This window comes from Podarcis tiliguerta (genome assembly GCF_965153285.1).
Source record: "Podarcis tiliguerta genome assembly, chromosome: 11".
In the NCBI taxonomy this organism is placed as follows: domain Eukaryota; kingdom Metazoa; phylum Chordata; class Lepidosauria; order Squamata; family Lacertidae; genus Podarcis; species Podarcis tiliguerta.
This window is the reverse complement of record NC_139544.1, coordinates 25,238,848-25,258,669: the sequence shown is the minus strand read 5'-3', so window position 1 is coordinate 25,258,669 and position 19,822 is coordinate 25,238,848. Positions and strand designations below refer to the sequence as shown.

Here is a 19,822-nt window from a genome sequence, read left to right as displayed (position 1 = left end):
AATTTGGAGGTCATCTGATTTGAAACTGACTATGTAATCAGGAAATTCAAATAGTGTAAACAACATTGTCACTATCTCTTCCTTCTCTGAACTTACTGTTATGGGAGGTAGTATGCATGGTTTCCAGTAGGTCAATGGCAGCATCTCTTTGAGTGTGTAGAAGCTGTTTCTTGAATTTGGCATATATTGTGCATTAAAAAAAAATTTCCCAGCAGTTTGTTAATGTAAAACTCATAGGTGTGACATCATGTCGTTTGTACTCATTTCAATAGCGATTTATCTTGTGTTCTGACCTTTTAATTTTTAGCAAGTAAAAATAGTTTCCAATTTAGGAACACCTGTCTGATAATGGCAGCAACCTACCAAGCCCTGTTGCTGGTCAGTGGAGGCCCCCATCAAAAGGAAGTTAAATTGCACTGTAATAGAGCTTGGTAGATTTCCCTCTCCCCATCAAGCTTCTGTCTAAAGGCCAAGTTTGCCCTGGCATGGCTACAGCATAATCTTTTAACATTTTGTTTCTTGGCCCATTATTCTTTGCTGCAAAGTCTGTGAACCTTGTACATTACATCCCATTTACAGTACATAAGATTTCTTCCTTCCACCATAATCAACATAATAATTCCAGTTTGGAAGATACACATTGCTTTATTTTTGAACTGCCCCAAATGCACAAGCAGTTAGGGGGGGTATTCTCTGGCAAATGATTTCAGCAAGCTGCCTTTATGGAGTTATCCTTATTGCTCTATTTAGCAATATCTCTACCCAGCATCAATTACACTATTTTCTAGAAATCTGACAAAATTTAAATTCCTGATGCATAACAAATAATTTTGTGTTCATCAGTCTTTTCAATATAACTTACATGGGTTCCAATGCTTAAAAAAAAATAAGCTGCAAAAAAAAATATATGTTCTTTTGTATAAGGATATCTTTTGACCATATTAAATTGCTAGTTTCTATTTTCTAGTTACATTCGTGGCTTTACAGTCATCCTTTTTTCCAAAAAAAGTTAAGATGCTCATCTACACATGGTTTTTGCATAGCATTTCATGTAGTGGAATGCAAAGTTTAAGATTAATTTTTTATCTAGCCAGCTTTCATTTTCATAGTTGCAAAATATACTTAATAGAATTTATGCAAGTACTTGCACTGCATTTCAATCATACAATCATATTCCCTAGTTTCAAAATTATTTGATTATATTTCTTAACACTGGACAAATTTATAGTAATTTTCATTTGTACCATTTTACAAACTAGGCAAAAGTGGAAACTTTGTGTTTCATGCTTCCATATTTTTGAGCTATACTCCTGGAACAATAAGCCTTATCTTAGGGTATTTCGACTTCGTAAACCTTTTAATGTATCTTCTGAGTGGCAGTTACCATTTATTTTTTCTCACTGATCAAAGAATTAGAAGCTGATATGCATATCACAGTGGATTTTGCTATATACACTCTGCAATCCAGAAGTGCTATTAAACCACACTAGTAAGCACAGCTTCTTGTTTGATCTCTGTTGGAAGCTCTGCATAGAAAATCAGCTTTGAAAGAAACCTCCTTCTGAGGTGGGATGAATGCATTTTCCTCTCATTGCCACAGGCCAAATGGAAGCTAATAATTTATTTGTCCTGGAGCAATGTGTACTTGCTCTCTAGCTGAAATGCAAAATCAAAGGAATTATCCTAGGCTGAGTGGCAAATAGGGAAGATGATTTTTAAGATGGGATGTAAGGATTGCATTGTGTCTTTGCAATCTGCTTAGCTGATGCAGCACTTGCCAAAAAAAGCAAATGTTATGATCCCATTTCTTCCAGCTTATCAAACCTGCTGAGTAGAGAGCTCGTTAGACATGACCATTTTGGGAAGTGGGTGTCTAAAGTGATGGAAAGTAGGCCCTTATGTTGGGAGATTCTGCCAGTGTGAAAGGGGGTTCTTGTTGATACATCATAAATATTTAACACAGGGACAACCGTGGTGTTCGCAAAAATGAAAGACATGGCAGTTGATCTCATATGCAAGGCTGAAGCCTAGCCCAGATTTTGCTTTTGCTTTAGCACAGCAAGCAAATTTTCTGAAGTTCACAATGATGTGTGAGTTTAGAGAGCACAATTTTCCTTGAGTTTTTGCTTGTGATGTCTAGCTTATTCATAGAGTGCTTTTTAGTAACTCCAGATATAAAGGCAGCCGTACTAGCCCACTTGCCCTGAATGCTACAACATAGCAGTTTAATGACTTTGAATAAAGTAGAAACTGCTTGACCCTATTTTGAGCGAAATGAGTCTGCCCCAAATGGGTTGAAACAGAAGTTGTTCAAGCAAATATTTTCTGCATTCAGCTTCAACTTTGCCATATTTGTTAGTTCTCAGTAATTCTGCTATGTATATAAGTAGCTCTTTGCATTTCATTTAACATAAAAATACGTACAGCACGTCTTCAGGATTTTTTCTTTTTTCTTTTGCATGTATACCAATTTTTAGAAAAATCCTCCTGTTTGGTTGGGTGTGGATTTCATAAAAGCCCTAATATCCTAAAGGACACATCAAAAACAAATAGCTGAAATATACAATAGTGAGTTACAAAGATGTTGAATCTAATGAAGTGACCTTCAAGTCTTCTTCAGTCTAAAGCTTCTTCTCTGACTAGTGACGTTTGCTGCTTCTGGTGACCACCATCCATGGTTGATTGGAACCGGAAGTTGTGGTTGTTGTTGTTTCTGATGCTGTTGTTGATGATGACTATGCCCCATCTTTTTCCTTGACAAGGGACTCCAGGCTGCTTACAAATAAAATAAAATAAAACAGAAACACAGCTAAAATAATAGGGGGGAAACAATCACTTGTTACCTTCCACAGATTGCAAACAGTTGGTGTGACATCTCTGACTGGGTGTAAAATGAAAGCAGTCCACAAGATTATTTGAAGAAGAACAAGAGATTGTAAAGTTCTCAGCGTTGTTGTTTTTTTTAAGAGCACTGCTTTTCCACATATCTCTCTAGTGAATGAAACTCCTTAGTGATTCATCTTCCCTCCTGATATGTTTCCCTGTACTTTCCCCCAACTCACCTCACAACTCTCCCAATGTTGGGTGAAACATCTTTCAGCATTCAATATGAAATGAGAAAGGAAATTTAAAAAACAGGGGGTCCACAGTACTTAGCAAACTTGGAACCATTAGGCTAGATAATTTATTTGTTTAGCAGAAAACTACTGACCAGTTATACAGTAAAAAGGTAAAGGTACCCCTGCCCGTACGGGCCAGTCTTGACAGACTCTAGGATTGTGCGCCCATCTCACTCAAGAGGCCGGGGGCCAGCGTGACATCGCTGCTCTGGCGAGTCAGAGCCGCACACGGAAACGCCGTTTACCTTCCTGCTAGTAAGCGGTCCCTATTTATCTACTTGCACCCAGGAGTGCTTTCGAACTGCTAGGTTGGCAGGCGCTGGAACTGAACAACGGGAGCGCACCCCGCCGCGGGGATTCGAACCGCCGACCTTTCGATCGGCAAGCCCTAGGCGCTGAGGCTTTTACCCACAGCGCCACCTGCGTCCCATATGTTATACAGTAGTAACGTCCAAAACCAAGAAGTATTGGATGCAAAAGAAAAGCATTCAACATTTGTTGTTGGATGCTTTGAATGTCTAACATAGACACTATGGGCTGTATCCAGTGTTCTTTGCCTGCCAGTTGCAATGACTTTTGCACTAGCAGACAGGTGAGTTTTAATGTTGCATAGCAGAGGAATCCATTGCAACTGTTGTGCTAGCAGAAACCTGTTTGCTCAGCAGATCAAAGCTACCAGCAACCAACTTAAGTGCTCTCTTGCGCAACAGTGTTCCAGCTGATGCAAAACATTTTTGCCAGCAGGACAAATATACTTTAGCTTAGCACTGCATTGCATATAGGCCTTTGTGGCAATAAAAATATTTTGCACCAGGAAGAAATATGTCTTCCAATGTCTTAGTTTTGCCTCCCTGCTTAAAATATATTGCTTGATTTTCAGCACGAAAAATAATAATCCTTTTTGGTTTTCAAAATATAATTACCAACTTTCAAGCTTCTGTAGTACAGTATATAACATGCATTCTTCATATTATTTCAACACTGAAAGAGAATTTGATGCAAATGCATCACCGGCACAGCAGAGTGACTTTGTTATGTGTATAGCTTGTCTAATAAGAAAACGTTATGCAGAAAGCATTTAGTAATCACACTCATGTATTAATGGAAAAATGTCAATGCTTCTACTTAATATCCATTTTTTATGTTTTGTGCAGATAAACACAAAGACTGTTCTGGTGTAACTTTACATCTGACTAATCAAAAGTAAGTATATTTCTAACATCTTTCATGTCAGTTCCCCGCGCCCCCCCCCCCCAAATCTTCTTTTGAAGAGATCAATGTGAACTTTGTCAGAAAATTTATGAGAAGAACAAAACCTTATGTTGACCCTGGTGTACGCTGAAGCATATTGTTTAGGGGTTTGAGTGTGTGTGTGTGTGTTTAAAGAGACCAATTAACATCTTCAGATTTACTTCAGAATATATTCGATTCTTAAAATTGAGAAAAGGCAAGTTGGACTAAGTGAGATAATCAACTAGTTGACTTCCATGTCTTGGTAAATCAAATGTTTCATACATAATGTGTAGCTGCCCAGAATATTTCCAGAAAGTCTTGTATATCACTCCTTTTTTCCTCTTCATATTTGATTTTTAAAAGTTTGGATCTATCCATCTCTATTTTTCCCTTGACAAACCCAACTTCATACTGGTGTTGTTTATTTCATTCCTCAGATCCCAATTTCTTTGAAGTTGAAAGTTAGCTTGCTTTCCCTTTCCTCCCCCCTCCCACTAAATTTCACATCATATGAACCTTTTATGTGCTCATCACATCTCCTTTGCCCAACTGATTACTTCAACTACTGAAAGGATCACTCTGACCTGAATCATGCATTCAACCAAGGGTGGAACTGCAATAGCTTTGGTGAAGAATCAGCTGAAACCTTTCCCTCTGGTACGCACTGAGCCCTCTCACTAGTGCCTTTTTCAGATTTCTTTCTCCACCCCCCCAGAAAAATCTGTGAAGCAGCTCTCTACATAGATAGGTACTGAGAAAGAGGTTTGGGGCTAAAACAGATTATAAATGTGTGGTCATATTTAAAATCTTTTTTAAAAGATAAGCTTTTTGGTAGTAGGGGATGTGCCCAATCAGCATCAGAAATGTTACATCTCACCCTTTCAAAGTTTTGGAGATCCACACTTTGCACACTGAAGGAGAAACAGGAGTAACTATGTCTGTTTTTCTGTGCATCATCTCTTAGTGCAGAGGTTTTCAACCTTTTTGAGTCTACAGCTCCGTTGACCAACTACATTCTTTCTGTGGCTCCCCTGTGGAGTCAGAAGCCTAGTTATGCCACCCCTTGCCTGCAGAGCCAGCAGCCCCTCACCCCTTTTTGAACACTCTCCCTTGTGAAGTGTTCCCTCAGTCTCCTTTCCTCACCCCTCCCCTTGGGATTCCTCCAGGCAGTAGCCGCCGCCACCCCTAGTCTCTGTGCCGCTGCCCCGACCTTCCAGGACTCCTACTTGTCCATCCACTCCCAACAGGCTGGTGGACTGCCCGGTTGGGCTCCCTCACCTACTTTCTTGCTTACTCCAAGGCCACCACAGCTCCTGGCAACCAGCACCTGCTGGCCAGCCCCAGAGACACCATTCACCTAGGGAGCTTGTAGCCAGGGCTGCTGCAACAAACAGCCACAGAAGCCTTTGGGGGACAGAGATGTGAGAGGGCATCAGAGGAGGGAGGGATGGAAAGAGGGTCAGAGGCCAGTGTTGCCCACAGCATCCCTAACTATCATTCAAGGCACCCCAGGATGCCACGGCACACTGTATGAAAACCACTGTCTCAGTGTAACATTTTTTTTTATTTAACAAAATTTATATTATGCATGATTGTAAGCAAAGCTCTGTATAAGTCTCCGTACAATGGATAAATATGTAGTAGTCTACTAATCTGTGTGTGTGTGTGTGTGTGTGTGTGTGTGTATTTGAATTCGAAAAGTGCTGTATCAGATCAGTTATTTTAGAAGGAGCCATATGATAAGTGATTCAATGTATTTGATTTGAATTTCTCTCTCCTTCCTACCCCACTTTCTTTTTTTAAGGCAGCCTATGATTGCTGGCATGTATCTTATGATGTCCATGGATACTGTTATACCACCAGGGGAGAAAGGTGATTACAACTCCCTCCTCCCACTAATATGTGCAACACTTTCACTGTAGGATATAATTTCATAGGAAATGTGTTATAAAACCTTTGATTAATACTGGAAGTAGTAATGTAACTTGTATATCCATTTCAATATGTAGCAAATTATAAGCATATTTTATTAGTAGACACACCAGTAGCACAATTTAGGAAAACAGATATCAATTCTTTTAGACTAATAAATTTTGAAAGCATTTCTTTTGATTTTTATTAAGCACAAACTCCTTTTAAACCAGTAGTAAGTCTACTTTTTCCAAAGCTTGAAATGAAGTGTGTATACATAGAAGAAGTGCATGTTTGAATATTTAGATAAATATATATTTCTATTTTTGTTTCTGAATATTAATGTGTCCTGGAATGTATATTGCTGATAGAAGTTTTTGCTTGAATACTTTTTGTATGTGTTTGTTTGTGCATGTGGTAAAGCTGTTCCAAGATGGCGTAACATGCATCTTTAATTATTACTGAAACATGATCAGCATTTTAATATAGCAAATGAATAACAGCTTGGAACATCTTTTTTTCAACTACTCTTAGATTAGTATCCAAATTCCACTTACACTTGGGAATTTGAAAATTATGCTTTATTGTTTATGTGGATGGGCCTTGGGTAGCATTCTCTCTCTTCCCCCTGCCCCACACCCTTGTAGGTATGAGTTGGAGGCTGGAAGCTTTGCTTCTTTCAATGGACCACAGTTCAATGAACCCAAAACTCTGCTTAGTCTTTGCTGTGTTTTATTATTGAAATGAGCTGGTTCGTAAACCAAGTAATAAAATAAGTTTAAGACTACGCCTTTCTGAATTCTACTGTTAGCTAAAACCAGAAGTGAAAGCTTCTGATTTCATCATGGACACACCTAAGGGGAAGAGAGGTGAACACAAGCCTCAGGTTCATTCATGTAATGCAGCCATTGTGGTCTTTCATGATCCCAGTGTTAGACTGTTAACTAATTAAGAAGTTTCTCATAAAATTGTTGGGGAACACTTGTTTGGTGTTTTCTTATTTGTTTGAAATGATCTGTTGTGCCCCACTCAGATTTCCCTGTATACTCCAGTACACATGGGAATCTGCCACATGTTTCGTATATAAGGAAACAGCTGTACCATGTATGTGAATTGATGCACACACAACATTGTCCCAGTAGAACAGTTCTTAAGAGCAATGTGTCAGTGAAAGATATGCCCATACTAATTTTTAGATGAATGAGTAGAGTCAGTAATTTCGCACACTACATTTCACATTGATGTACTTCTAATTAGATGGTTTGAGTTTTTAATTGCAACAATAGTTCCAACTAGCTGCTTCAACTTCAGTATGTACATGCCCTTTCCCCTGATTTCCTTATTTATCTCTTATGACAGCGGTTAATGCAGATATTGCTTGCAGTTATAAAATGTATCCAATGCACGTGTTTGCCTACAGAGTACACACACATCATTTAGGTAAGTCTTTTCATTTATTGATGATTGTCTTTTCAATCTGGTTTTGCTGTAATCCATATTAACTCATAATGTCTGAATTGAATTATATAGTGTCAAAACTTGTCAATCAATTTAAATCTGAAGAACAACAGAAAAGCCTGGTATAAGCATGTTTTATACATCCAGTTCCAAGCTTATACAACACATAAAGTGGCTAAGGCAAGGCTGGGAAATGTGGCTGTTGAAATGTGTTGTTGCTCTCCAACTGGCATCCAGTCTGTACGCCCAGTGGTCCGGAATGATGAGAGCTGTAGTTCAACAAAAACTGAAAGGTTGTAAATTCCCCATCCCTGGCCTAAAGGCATGTGATTTAAAGGTGATTGGGGGGGTTGGAGGGGAGGGGGGATAAACTGAGAATTTGGGGCAGAGGAAAACAGCACACTCAAAACAGATTTTAAGAAACTAATGTGAGCTCACAGCTAGCCATTAAGAATAGTATCAACTGTTTTTGCAAGATTTTGCGCTTCTTTGAGAGAATTGAGTTGGACAGTTGTTGAGCACCTTCTTAAAAACAGTTATAAAGTGAGGCTCATGCCTTAATTTAATCCTTGTCATTCACACACACACACACACACACACACACACACCCCTCTTCATGATGTCCATTTATATATAGACAAAAACAATTTTTTCCAAAGGAAGGAGCATTGTTAACACACATTATGAATAAATGTGTGTCGCACCACATCACATGATGTCAGCTATGTTTTCAGCAGTTTGAAAGCTGGGTGTGCTTTGGGGGGAAATGGTTTGGCAGGCCAAACTAAACCCCTTGGTAGAGTTGCCCATGTCTGCCATGTGTTTGGGTGATAAATAACAGAAAGCACTCAAGCGTCTTAAAGGTTTTAATTGTTTAAAAACACAACCAGCAAACCAACTTTTTATACAATCTTTGAATTTATTTTATGAAATGAAAGTACCATAACTGTAACAATCTGGGGAAAAATAATTATCTTGCTAAACATATGATACTTATACTCTTATCATTTTATATTTCAGGAAAAGTAGTAAGTGGATACAGAGTTAGAGATGGTCAGTGGACGCTGATTGGCAGGCAGAGTCCTCAGTTGCCACAGGTATGTTGGGCTGATGTTTGGGTGGCTAGGGTTAATATGGAGAAGCTGGAAGGTCTAAATCCCTTTCTTTGTGTTTCTGATATGATGTACTTGAAATTTAAATGGATACCTTGAATTTGCAGGTTAAGCTTGGAAAGACTGAAATTTCACATGTTACATGAATTACTTGGAGTTGAGGAAGCTTTAAGATTTTTTAAATGGACAAAAGCTGTAGTTGTGTGGGGCCAGTTCAGCAATCGGTAGCCCATCTAGTTATTGGCCAGAGTCTGGCAGCTGGACTGAGTAGTCAGAACATACCTTTTTGTTTATAATTTTTAGACTGCTTAATATAATCACAATCCAAAATGCTGTTTATGTAAAAAAAGAATAAAAAGAAAGCAACAAAATAGAGATGCATATGATTTACTGCAACAACTTAAGCATTGCAAAACACTCTGCGGCAAAATAAAACTTGTGACCTATTGAAAATCATAGAATTGAAGAGTTGGAAGGTCATCCAGCTAACCCAACTCCTGCAATGTAGGAATATTTCACCCAACATGGGGCTTGAGCCCACAGCCATGAGATTAACTATTCAAGGCATTCAAGTATTTTTATCCAAAAAAGGTGTAGAGGTTATAATTATTAGACTTGTCATCAGATTCCTCTAATACAGTATTATGTTGCTTGTAGGTCGAGTTGTTGCAATCAGTCATATGCATCGCTAGTGAACGAGATCATGGTTTGCTGTATTGTTTTGGTGCAAACGTATGTCAGATCAGCTACTAAAATTAGCGTCACATGACCATTTTTCATGCTTGCAGTATCCCTTTTCCTTTTGCAATATAGAAAGGAATGTGATGAGAGACCCAAGATTATTCTTAAAATGAAAGCCCATTGTTGAAGGCAGAGAAACTTCAGTCAGTTGCCACAGAATCCAACACTGACAGTAACATTACAGTGTTTCTGTTTATCATAATTTTAATAGTTTGTCATATTGCTATCAAATGCAGATGCGATGAGATGATTTCTTAATCTAGGTTTCTCTTGCAAGATGCCTGGATGCCTGCATGAGTTTCACCCTTGCTTGAAAGAAGAGCAGTCTCACCTCTGAGCTGCTGTGTGTCTCATAAGGAAGATTTGTGTTTTAAATGTGTTGCATGCTAGGCATTGTAGAACTCTCCTGCATTGTAAAACAATAACCAGTGGCTATTTATCTTGGCAGTAAGTCAGGCTTATGAAGTTCAGCAGACTCCATAGCAACCAAGATGACCACTATGATTCATCTTGCCATCAAATGAAAATCAGTGAATCAGATGAAAATCAGTGGAAATATAGAGAGTGCATCTCTAGGCAAGCTCAAAATACAGAATGGCATCTCTCATTGCTGGAAAGAGCACTGGATACCTGACTGTCAATGCTTAATGTAGCCACCTTGATTTCATGGCTGCAGTCTGCAGTGGAGTGTGCATATTTTCAGGGGGTGCACTTTACTATTATTTTTAATCTCCTATTTGAAGATGTTCTCTCAGAACCCTCCAAATGAACCCATATTTGAAAAGTAGCATTGCTTAATGAAGCATTTATAAAGGGACATCAATAAAAATAATTGTGTGTACACAGGAACTCTTGAAAGATCTCTTGATACACTTAAGTAAGTAAAATTAAATGAGTAAACTCTGAGTGGTTAAACTGTGACCTCCAGATGTTGTTTGATAATGATATTGATGATGATGATGATGAAAATGACAACTCCCTTCATCCCTGACCATTGCTAATACTGGCTATGGCTGCTGGGAACCTGAGATTAGCCAGCCCTGAAGTAAGCAAGTGAACAGCGCACGTGGATTGCAGCCTTGATTTCCAAAAAGATGAAAGAGAGGAAACACACTTTCTGCTAATCTGAGATGCTTGACCTATTTTGTTTTCTTTCTCAGGCATTCTACCCTGTAGAAAACCCTGTTGAAATTAAGTACGGAGATACTCTAGCAGCAAGATGCCTGTTTACTGGGGAAGGCAGATCTTCAAAAACATTCATAGGGTATGTGTGTCTATACTTTAAAGATCTCAATGTTTTTAGTGGCACTCCAGAATGACCTGCGGAAAATATTGTGTTAGTGTGTTCTTATTATTATAAACTGGAAAGAGAAGGTTGCTCTCTTCCATTTCTAAGGAAAATGGTATGTAACCCTTTCCCATTTCAGTTCAGCACTCTTAGTGTAGTCAAAGACCTGGTTATCCAGTAGAAGCCTACTGCCAGTCAGTGTAGAAAATACTGAGCTAGATGGACCAATGATCTTCCTTGATGTAAGGCTACTTCCTAAACATTAAATGGCAGTTCTGCTAGGGATTATGATAAAGTTATTCATTTGCCAAGAATAAATTTCTCCAAGCAGTATGCATCTAGCATTGATGAAAATCCTGTATCTAAAGTACAGTTACTTGAGCCTTGTTTCTGTGGTTACCTAGACCGACATGAGGATTATGAACTCCCCATTCTTAAAATTTAAATATTTATAATCTGGACTTTTCATAAAGTATATCAGAGTGGTTTACAGCATACAAATATAATAAAAAGTCCATAAATATCCATAAAGCATAATTTAAAGCATCAATAAAATATCAGTAGATAGTAGCTGGTTAAAAAGAGAAAACTGTATTGTGAAGTCATGTCTAAACAGTAAAGTTTTCAGAACACAGCTGAAAGAAGGCAGAGACTGCTCCTGCCAAACCTCTGCTGTCAGGGAATTCCATAGGGCAGGGCCTGCACACCAAGGGCTTGGTCCCTAGTAAAGGGCAATCAAACATCAGGGGTGCCGGCAACCACCAGAAGTGACCCATGAGAGAATCTCAGTGATCAAGGTGGAGCAGATGGCTTTTTAAGGTACTTTGGACCCAAGCTGTGTAAGGCTTTGTGAGTTAAGCCCAGCAGCTAATTGGCAAGCGGTGGAGAGCATTCTGTTAGAAAGACAGCCAGACTGCTGCAGGCAACTAAGCTGCTGCTTGATATTCAAGGTGTGGCTTGATACAAGCCACACCTTGTATTTAAAAGCCAACCCCTTGGAAACCTTATTTCCCCCTTCCCCACATTTCATGTTCCCTTATGGTTTCATGTCTCCTCAAGATTGACTTGATATCCAGGGGCGTTTTCACCCACCCTTACATAATGCTGAAAAAGCGCTACGCTACTTCCTGAAGTGTAAAACTGGTGTCATAAGAATCATAGAGTTGGATGATCTAATCCAATTCCCTGCAATGCAGGAATATGCATCTCTCCCATACAGGAATCAAACCTTGGTGTTATCAACACCATGGCCTTATTTATGTCTAAGTTCTCTGCTTCATTTTCTGGGTATTCCTGTAGATCCAGAATGAGGAGCCTCCCACCCCCAGCCTGGGGGGCTGTATTTTCCTCAGGGTCATCCTTCTGTGGGCCAAGGCAAAAAGTGGGCGGAGCAGTCGATGTGACTCTTCTAATCTCATACAATAATCTCCATTCCAGCTATGTAGAAACCAAAGCTTTCTGCACATGCACATCTCGTTCAAGTAAACATTCCAGCTGTGCAAAAACACTCAAAGAGGTCATGGAGCAGGGCCTGGAGAAAGTCATAAGGGCCAGATAGAGAGATGTGGAGAGCCATATCCAATTCATGGCCCTAAGGTTCCCCACCCCTGCTAGAGTAAACAAGCCATTGTGACCCATTCCTTTCTCACCCAAAGGAAAGGAATTAAATTCTTCTCGGAGGCAGGGGAAAGACTTGTTGCTCCACTAATTCCTGTCATCTTACTAACAACAAAAACAAACTAAACAGATTAATCTTCCAGAGGTGTGCGATGTCAAAAACCTTGACAGTGTTTTGATACTATTGAGATATGTAGATGGGTTAGATCACTCCTCTATTGCACTTGAGTGCTTTGCTTATATACTAAAGAGGTGGGTATCTAAATCACGTGTTGACGGGTTGCACTCAATAAAAGAAAAAGAAGCTTTAGACAATTTTTTTCAAGCAGCTTTCTGTGGTGGGCAAGAGATTCCACATTTTCAAAGGCTGAAATAGCCATTCACATTTGGGAAGGTCTGGTCTCTTTCATTCCCCCCCCCCCCCCCGGCAACAAACTGATGCCGTTATTGTTGCCATGGTGAATAAATGAATGCTGCATGATGCCACGAAGAAAAGTCATCATTGACGTCTTTGCTGCTTCCACCTAGTCCACCCCCACACCAGCTTGATGGTGAAAGCTAATTAAAAGAGCGGGAGACACCTTATTGCAGGCCACTTGCTGTTTTTTGAGTCTGTCTGTCAGGAGCCTGGCACTGCCCAGTGAATTGATAAGAACTGCTGGAGGATATTGCAATTGTCTCTCAAAATAGAACATATCGACATACCAAATGTTAGAGAACTTTATTGTATTACCTAGATTTTAAATAGGTTACTACTATCGCTTCCAAGTCTATAGATAACTGTTACTTGTTAGGTTTCTGCCTAAAGTAAGTCCGCCCTGATGCTTTTCTGAAAAGCAGCATTTAAGATGTTGGTGTGTCAGTTTGTATGTGTGTGTGTATCTTTTCGTTTTGTATTCTGGGGTCTGCAGCATCTTTTAATCTAAATGGAAGATGCTGCACTTAGTGTCCCCTGACATAATGAAGCTAAATTTTTAACTTGGATGTATACCCTGTGGCCTGGCAGGCAGGGAGGAGGGGGCCAATGAGGAGCATTAAATAGAAGAGTCCTAAATTAAAACTCTAAATTATTGATGACTTGTAAATGGAATACATCATCTGGGCAGAGGGTGTGTGTGTGTGTGTGTGTGTGTGTGTTTGTGTGTGCGGAATCTTCAGGAAGGAAAGAAATACTTTATTCTGCTGTGTTCCCTGTTAGTGATTCTCTTGCATGCAGTCCACCAAGCACTGAGGGAGTTTGTGAAATGCATCCACCAAAAAAGCCATTGAAATTGATGAGGTTTTGCAGCAGTCCGGGGGTGGGGGCTCGGGGGTCTGTGTTCACACCTGAGGAGCTGGGAGGTAAACTAGGGAGCTAATAATAAAGGTCATTGCAGGTTCAAAATTCTAACTGTTCTTAATTTCTAGCATGGTTGATGAAAACTATGCAGACTGGTGTATATAAATGCTAAGCAATCAGCTGGAGATAATGGCCTTTATGTCAGAGGTCTTAATGCATTTTTTATGTGAAATGTTTAAAGTGTACTGTGGTCTAACCTTTTATCATTTGGGCAGTGGCGGTGGTAATTTTCTGTCTCTCCCATGCGATTTAATACCAGCCTCTACAAATGTGTTTCATCCTATGGCTGAAACTACTCGCATGTCTTTCTCTGTTGTATTTTGCTATAGGGGCACAGCTAGTGATGAAATGTGCAATTTCTACATTATGTATTACATGGAAGCCAAACATGCAGTCTCATACAAGACTTGTACAAGGAACATAGACCCAGAGATGTTCAAAAACATACCACAGGAGGCAAACATTCCCATTCCAGTCAAGCCTGATATGACCATGGTCCATGGACATCATGAAGGTATGTTTTTTGGTTTTTAAAATTAATTGAATAATATTAATGGAGAAAGAATGGTACGGTTGAGCGAAAGGGTACTTGCATGGAAACTGACCAAACAAATAGACATAGATTTAAGTATTGCATTCCTGAGAGCTGGATTGGTGAATCTTGTTCAGCCCGAGAGTCATACCCCCTTTTAGGCCATTTTCCAAGGTGGTGGGCGGAGCCTGAGGCCAGAGTGGGTGGACCAACAGATGCAATTTTTACCTTTGTATAATAGACTACTTTCTATCCACACACCTCTCTATCCATCCAAACAAGGTGTGAATCTGGACGAGTTAAGGGGTGTGGCCTGGGAAAATCTCCAGGGGGCTGTTTCGTAAGTGGACCTTGATCTCAGCACACATGCCTTCTTTGCGTTACATTGAATTCCACCCATAGTCCCTTGAGGCATATGCTACCAAAGCAACTTCCATGCTCCTTCTGGGGAACTTTCTCTTAATTTTTTAGGACTAAACTATGTTTTATTGAAACAGGCCAGTATCAGAAACCATAGTTTGAGCTTGGCTTGTTGCAATAAAGTATGATTTAAACTAAACCCGGTGGCCCAGTTCATATAAAGCTGTGGTTAGTTTAACCAGGAAATGGATGCTTCCAATGTCCTCCTTGCAGCCATGTCAGAGGGTCAGGGATCAGAAAATAACTAATATCCTGCTCCAGCCTATTGCTGTAAGGAAGATTTTTGCTTGGTGAATCTGATCTCCTTGCACTTCATTCCTTTGGCCAGAATTGCAACTGCAAAATCCTCACGTTAGTTCCCTCAGTTCACTACTGTTGGCTTGTGTGATCACAAACTTCCCCCTGTGAATCATAAAAGACCAAATGACCAAGCAGCCTATGTGCATGTGTAGACTGAACAGTACATAGGAGCAAACACGGTCTAGGGGCCATGAGGGCTTCAGCCACCCATAAAATATCTGAAGGGGCCGGGGGCCCCAAAAGTTGATGGGCACTGCCATGTAAATGATTTGTGCACCACATCATGTGATTGATTATGTGCAGCAGGGCTTACCTGGGCCCCCACAATATTTTATTCAATTTGGAACCGCTGGAGCAGTAGACTATGTCAAATGAAGCTGTGCATTTATATCAGAAAATAAATTGTTGGATTGTACTGACTCCTTGCAATTAATCTGAGTTACAAAAGCCAGTATGTATATGTGCAGGTATCTGAATTCTATTAACTTCTCTTTTAGCTTTTCGATTTCTTTCTTAGATCATTAGATTTCCTCCTTTCTATTTTTCAGAAGCCAAAAGTGGAGATACAGTTTCTGTTATGCAACAGCCAAAAAGAGATGAGGAGGAGGTTTTAGACCAGGGTATGTATAATACTGGTTTCATAAAATAGATTTCAAAAATGTTTCAAATAGTAGCGCTAATTGCATTCTTTGTATTGAGATCTATCAAAATAGTGGTAGCTGTTAAACAACTAGCATTTAAATCATCCCTACCATTGCATTGCTGCTCCTTGCATAATCATTCAAGAGGAAATAGTCAATTACTGGTCCCTAACCTTGCAGGTAAACTCATTAGTACAGTTTAATCTCATTTGATTTTCTTGTTCACAGATAAATTTGCTTAATACAATTGTCATTTATTTGTGTGCTGTATTGGGCTAGTAGGGTTTAGAAATGCAGATGATTAATTAAATGGTGTATAAATGTCTTCAATAAATAAAGAGTGTTCTTCCTGGAAGAAGAAAAAAGAGATGTTTTTCGTTTTAATTCTTGATTATATATGAAAAATATTAAATACTTATTTTGTTGGAGTTTTGTAACATAATGACCATTTTCAGTTTGACCCACTCATGTACAGAAGGAAGCATCTTAATGTGCAAAGAATTATCCCTGTGCTTTAATATTAACATGTAAGGAGATGTGGAATGGATACTAGTCCTTCTTTGTTGCATTTCAATACTGTATATATACAAAATGTGTGTAACTGTATGCATACAGGCCTACAAACACTTCATTATGTCTCACAAGCCCAATGGGATGTTGTTATTGCTGAATCTTTCAGGATAACATTACCTAAGGTTGTATCCAACAAAGTGATCCTGTTAGCACAAATATTTTTGTTTGACTTTTTAAAGGACTCATTCTAAAGCTGCAATCTCAAGCCTTCTGGTTTACTGTCTTTGCACATGCACCACTTTGTAAGCCAAATAGTGGAGTTAAATAATTGAAAGAGCCTTGCATCTAAATTAGTAGTCTCACCAGCATTGCTGTTAAGCGGGGTGTATTTAATTCATCCAATTTTTGCAGATAGAGAATCAAGACTGAGAGAATGACTGCCCTGAGTCTGATTCCATGGTTGAGCTGCAGTTTGAATCGCAACATTTCCACATATCCAAATATGTGGAAGAATTGCTAGGTTTAATCTTGCAATTCAAATATTTGAGATTGATTTAAATTTTACACACCTATTCCTCTGAAGCGACTTCTGTGGATTTGAAGAGGATCTTGCATGACAATTGTCAAGCTTAGCGATCCCTGATTAATCTGGATGGTACTCATTCTGGGTTAACTAGTGAGATATGTAATGATTTAACATGGTGGTTTGGAAGCATTTTTTAATCACTGAAACACTTATTCTGCTTTGCCGATTGTAACTTGTCTTGTAAAAACATCCTCCAAACAGAAGCTGCAGTACAGCTTTGTTTAATAACAAATCTCTACTTGGTGTGTATGTGTGAGCGTGTGCGTGTGTATATATCTCTAACATGTTTCTATGGAAACAGGTTCTTTAGCTTTTGTTGGTCAAAAAAGAAAGCAAACCTCTTTAAGAATGAGTGGGAGTTTCTGTAATTTTAACAGGTTCATTTAAATTCTCATACACCATTTTTTTCTTCCTGACTTTAATTGCGGTAGTTCCAGCTAATACAAGTTTTAATTGCTGAAAGAATTAAAACCAATTCTAGGACTGGTTCTGGGTGGTTAATCATTAAGGTGTCCTTTTAAAATTATTAATGTCTCTGTGTACCAATATATTTTCCTAAATTATGAGTGAAGTGCTGGATAATGGATTGCTTTTAAATTTTGCATTGACAATGAATCTCCTTAGTTTCCAGCTTTTATTTCTTCCTCCTTATTGTCCAGTTGGGCTACATTCTTGTATTCATTCTCCTTCAAAAATTGTGTGAGGTAGGTCATTGCTGTTCTTCTCCATGATGGGGGATTGAAATGAATCTTTGTTTATAGTCATAAAAGGAGTGTTGTGACTAAGCTTGGGAGTTGGATTGAGGTCTAAACTGTTTTGTGCCATGTAGAGCTTGAAAAATGTATTTGTTTTAAACAATATAGCTACTTACATATAACTGAAACACTGGTTCTGGAAGACAAATGGCCTTGGGCACAATGGTGATGTGAAGTTGTATTCTTTATGAAAACTGAGAAAACACACCCGAACTTAGTTGGATTAAGGTGGAATTGTAGCATTAGTTTGGCGGCTATGGGTTTCTGAAAGCTTGTGTAACCAACTTATTCTGAAAGAAATACTTAAGAAATGGTTATCTTATTGGTACAGTGGTAACCTCGGGTTCAGTACTTAATTCATTCCGGAGGTTCGTACTTAACCTGAAACTGTTCTTAACCTGAAGCACCACTTTAGCTAATGGGGCCTCCCGCTGCCACCGTGCCGCCAGAGCATGATTTCTGTTCACATCCTGAAGCAAAGTTCTTAACCCGAGGTAATATTTCTGGGTTAGCGGAGTCTGTAACCTGAAGCGTCTGTAACCTGAAGCGTATGCAACCTGAGGTACCACTGTATGTTAAACACCCCATTTTCCTCTCCTCACTGTACAGCTTTCGTCTGTTTTTTGCATTACTGAAGTAAAGTTGTCTGCATTTAGTGTACAAGCCTTTGAGCTGCTGTTATCACCCAGGAATCTACTTCATCATCCCTGGATGAGACTTCATATTCTATCTTTTCAGTGTAGGAGGAGTGGGTTGCATATGTAGTTCTCGATGAGAAGTTGAGATTGCCACAGCGCCAGAGTGCCTAAGGCTTCAAGCAATGCAGAATCAGCTGTTTTAAAGTGCCCATACAAAAAACAGTGTGATATCTAAACAAATGAAATGTTTTCCTCTTGAGATATTTCTGTTCTGCCATTTGGACGAGTTCAGTGACAGAACTGAGAAAAATATAGCAATAATATCAGAAAGGTGTTGAAGGATATAAATAAATGAGAGGGTTGTTTAATTCATCTCATTTGGTATTATTTATCATTTAAATTTATTATCAGTCACAAGCCTTCTTTAGGCAGCAAATAATAACATTAAAAAATCTCTCTGTGGAAAAGTTATAGATAAAAGCAGTTGGCAAACCCACTTCAGTGGCAACATCAAATTCCATTAAAAGCTGGGGGGTGCGGGGAGAGGCATGTTTCATTGTTTCCTAAAAATCTGAAATGCAGGATTTTTTTGCCCAAAGTGGGTCTTGAACCGATGACTCATGTTCTACTGACTGAGTTATCCCTCAGGTAATGGAAGTTCCTGAGATGAAACATCCTGAACAAAACAACCTTGTCTTTTGCTGCTGCCCATTTCACCATTTGGGCTTCAGACTTGGCCTTCTTCAGTGGAAGCCGCATGTCGCTCCTATTAGCTGCAGAGGGACAATAGGGGATAGTAGTCACTCATACTTGGTTTATACCTTAAATGAGTGTAAGCCCTCAATATGCCTTCACAGTTGGAACCTTGGCTCTGTTTGGGGATGGATAGGGGCCATTTAAAATTAGTAAATTTTGATGTATTTGAACCGGGGGTTAGACAGATTCGTGAAGTATCCATGGCTGCTAGTAATGTGAATGCATGTGCATACTAGTTGCTATGAATCAGGAGTAGCACAGAGTTATTGCACTTACATCCTGTTCATGGGCTTCCCAAAGGCATCTGGCTGGCCACTGTGATAGTCCTTTAGTCTAATCAAGTAGGACTCATCTTATGTTCTTAAGCTTGTTCTTTGCCACTGAGACACATGGTGCCATTGGGTATTATTGCTCTTTGGGAGACAGGAATGATGATCATGACGATGATGATAATTTATTTATAGCCCACCCATCTGGCTGGGTTTCATCAGCCACTCTGGGCAGCTCCCAACAGAATATTAAACCCTTTATCGCAGAGTCGTGGCTCTCACTTGCACAAAACAGCTTTGAAATAACAGGAATGTGAGGTAGATTATCGTTTTGCTGGCTTTTGTAATAATGATGCCAGAAGGGAAGTTTGCATACATACAGCATGAAATGTCAACAGCTGTTTGATTTTCTCCCCCCACCCATGCCACACCCTTCATACTTGAGTTTATTTGGGAGGCAATTCCTCATGGATGTTTGGTCAGGTACCAAAGCAGAAGATATAGACACATCACCTACAAAGGGTGCTTAGGCATACAGGAATTGGATTAATCCCTTGTATGAGGAAAGGTATATGTCATAACTGATTTTAAAAT

General features: G+C 39.3%; 2 protein-coding genes across 19 annotated transcripts in view; one reads left to right on the top strand and one right to left on the bottom strand.

Annotated features, from left to right (window-relative positions):
* GIN1 (gypsy retrotransposon integrase 1) overlaps positions 1–19,822 on the bottom strand; it is a 271,168-nt gene that overhangs the window by 193,484 nt on the left and 57,862 nt on the right. The window lies entirely within an intron of this gene.
* PAM (peptidylglycine alpha-amidating monooxygenase) overlaps positions 1–19,822 on the top strand; it is a 119,150-nt gene that overhangs the window by 63,709 nt on the left and 35,619 nt on the right. For all 16 annotated transcript variants that reach the window (XM_083403812.1, XM_083403808.1, XM_083403819.1 and 13 more), the window contains exons 8-14: positions 4,274–4,322; positions 6,157–6,224; positions 7,623–7,703; positions 8,742–8,818; positions 10,735–10,838; positions 14,148–14,332; positions 15,619–15,690. In XM_083403812.1, coding sequence (XP_083259938.1) covers positions 4,274–4,322; positions 6,157–6,224; positions 7,623–7,703; positions 8,742–8,818; positions 10,735–10,838; positions 14,148–14,332; positions 15,619–15,690 — 636 coding nt within the window. The remainder of the gene's footprint in view (positions 1–4,273; positions 4,323–6,156; positions 6,225–7,622; positions 7,704–8,741; positions 8,819–10,734; positions 10,839–14,147; positions 14,333–15,618; positions 15,691–19,822) is intronic.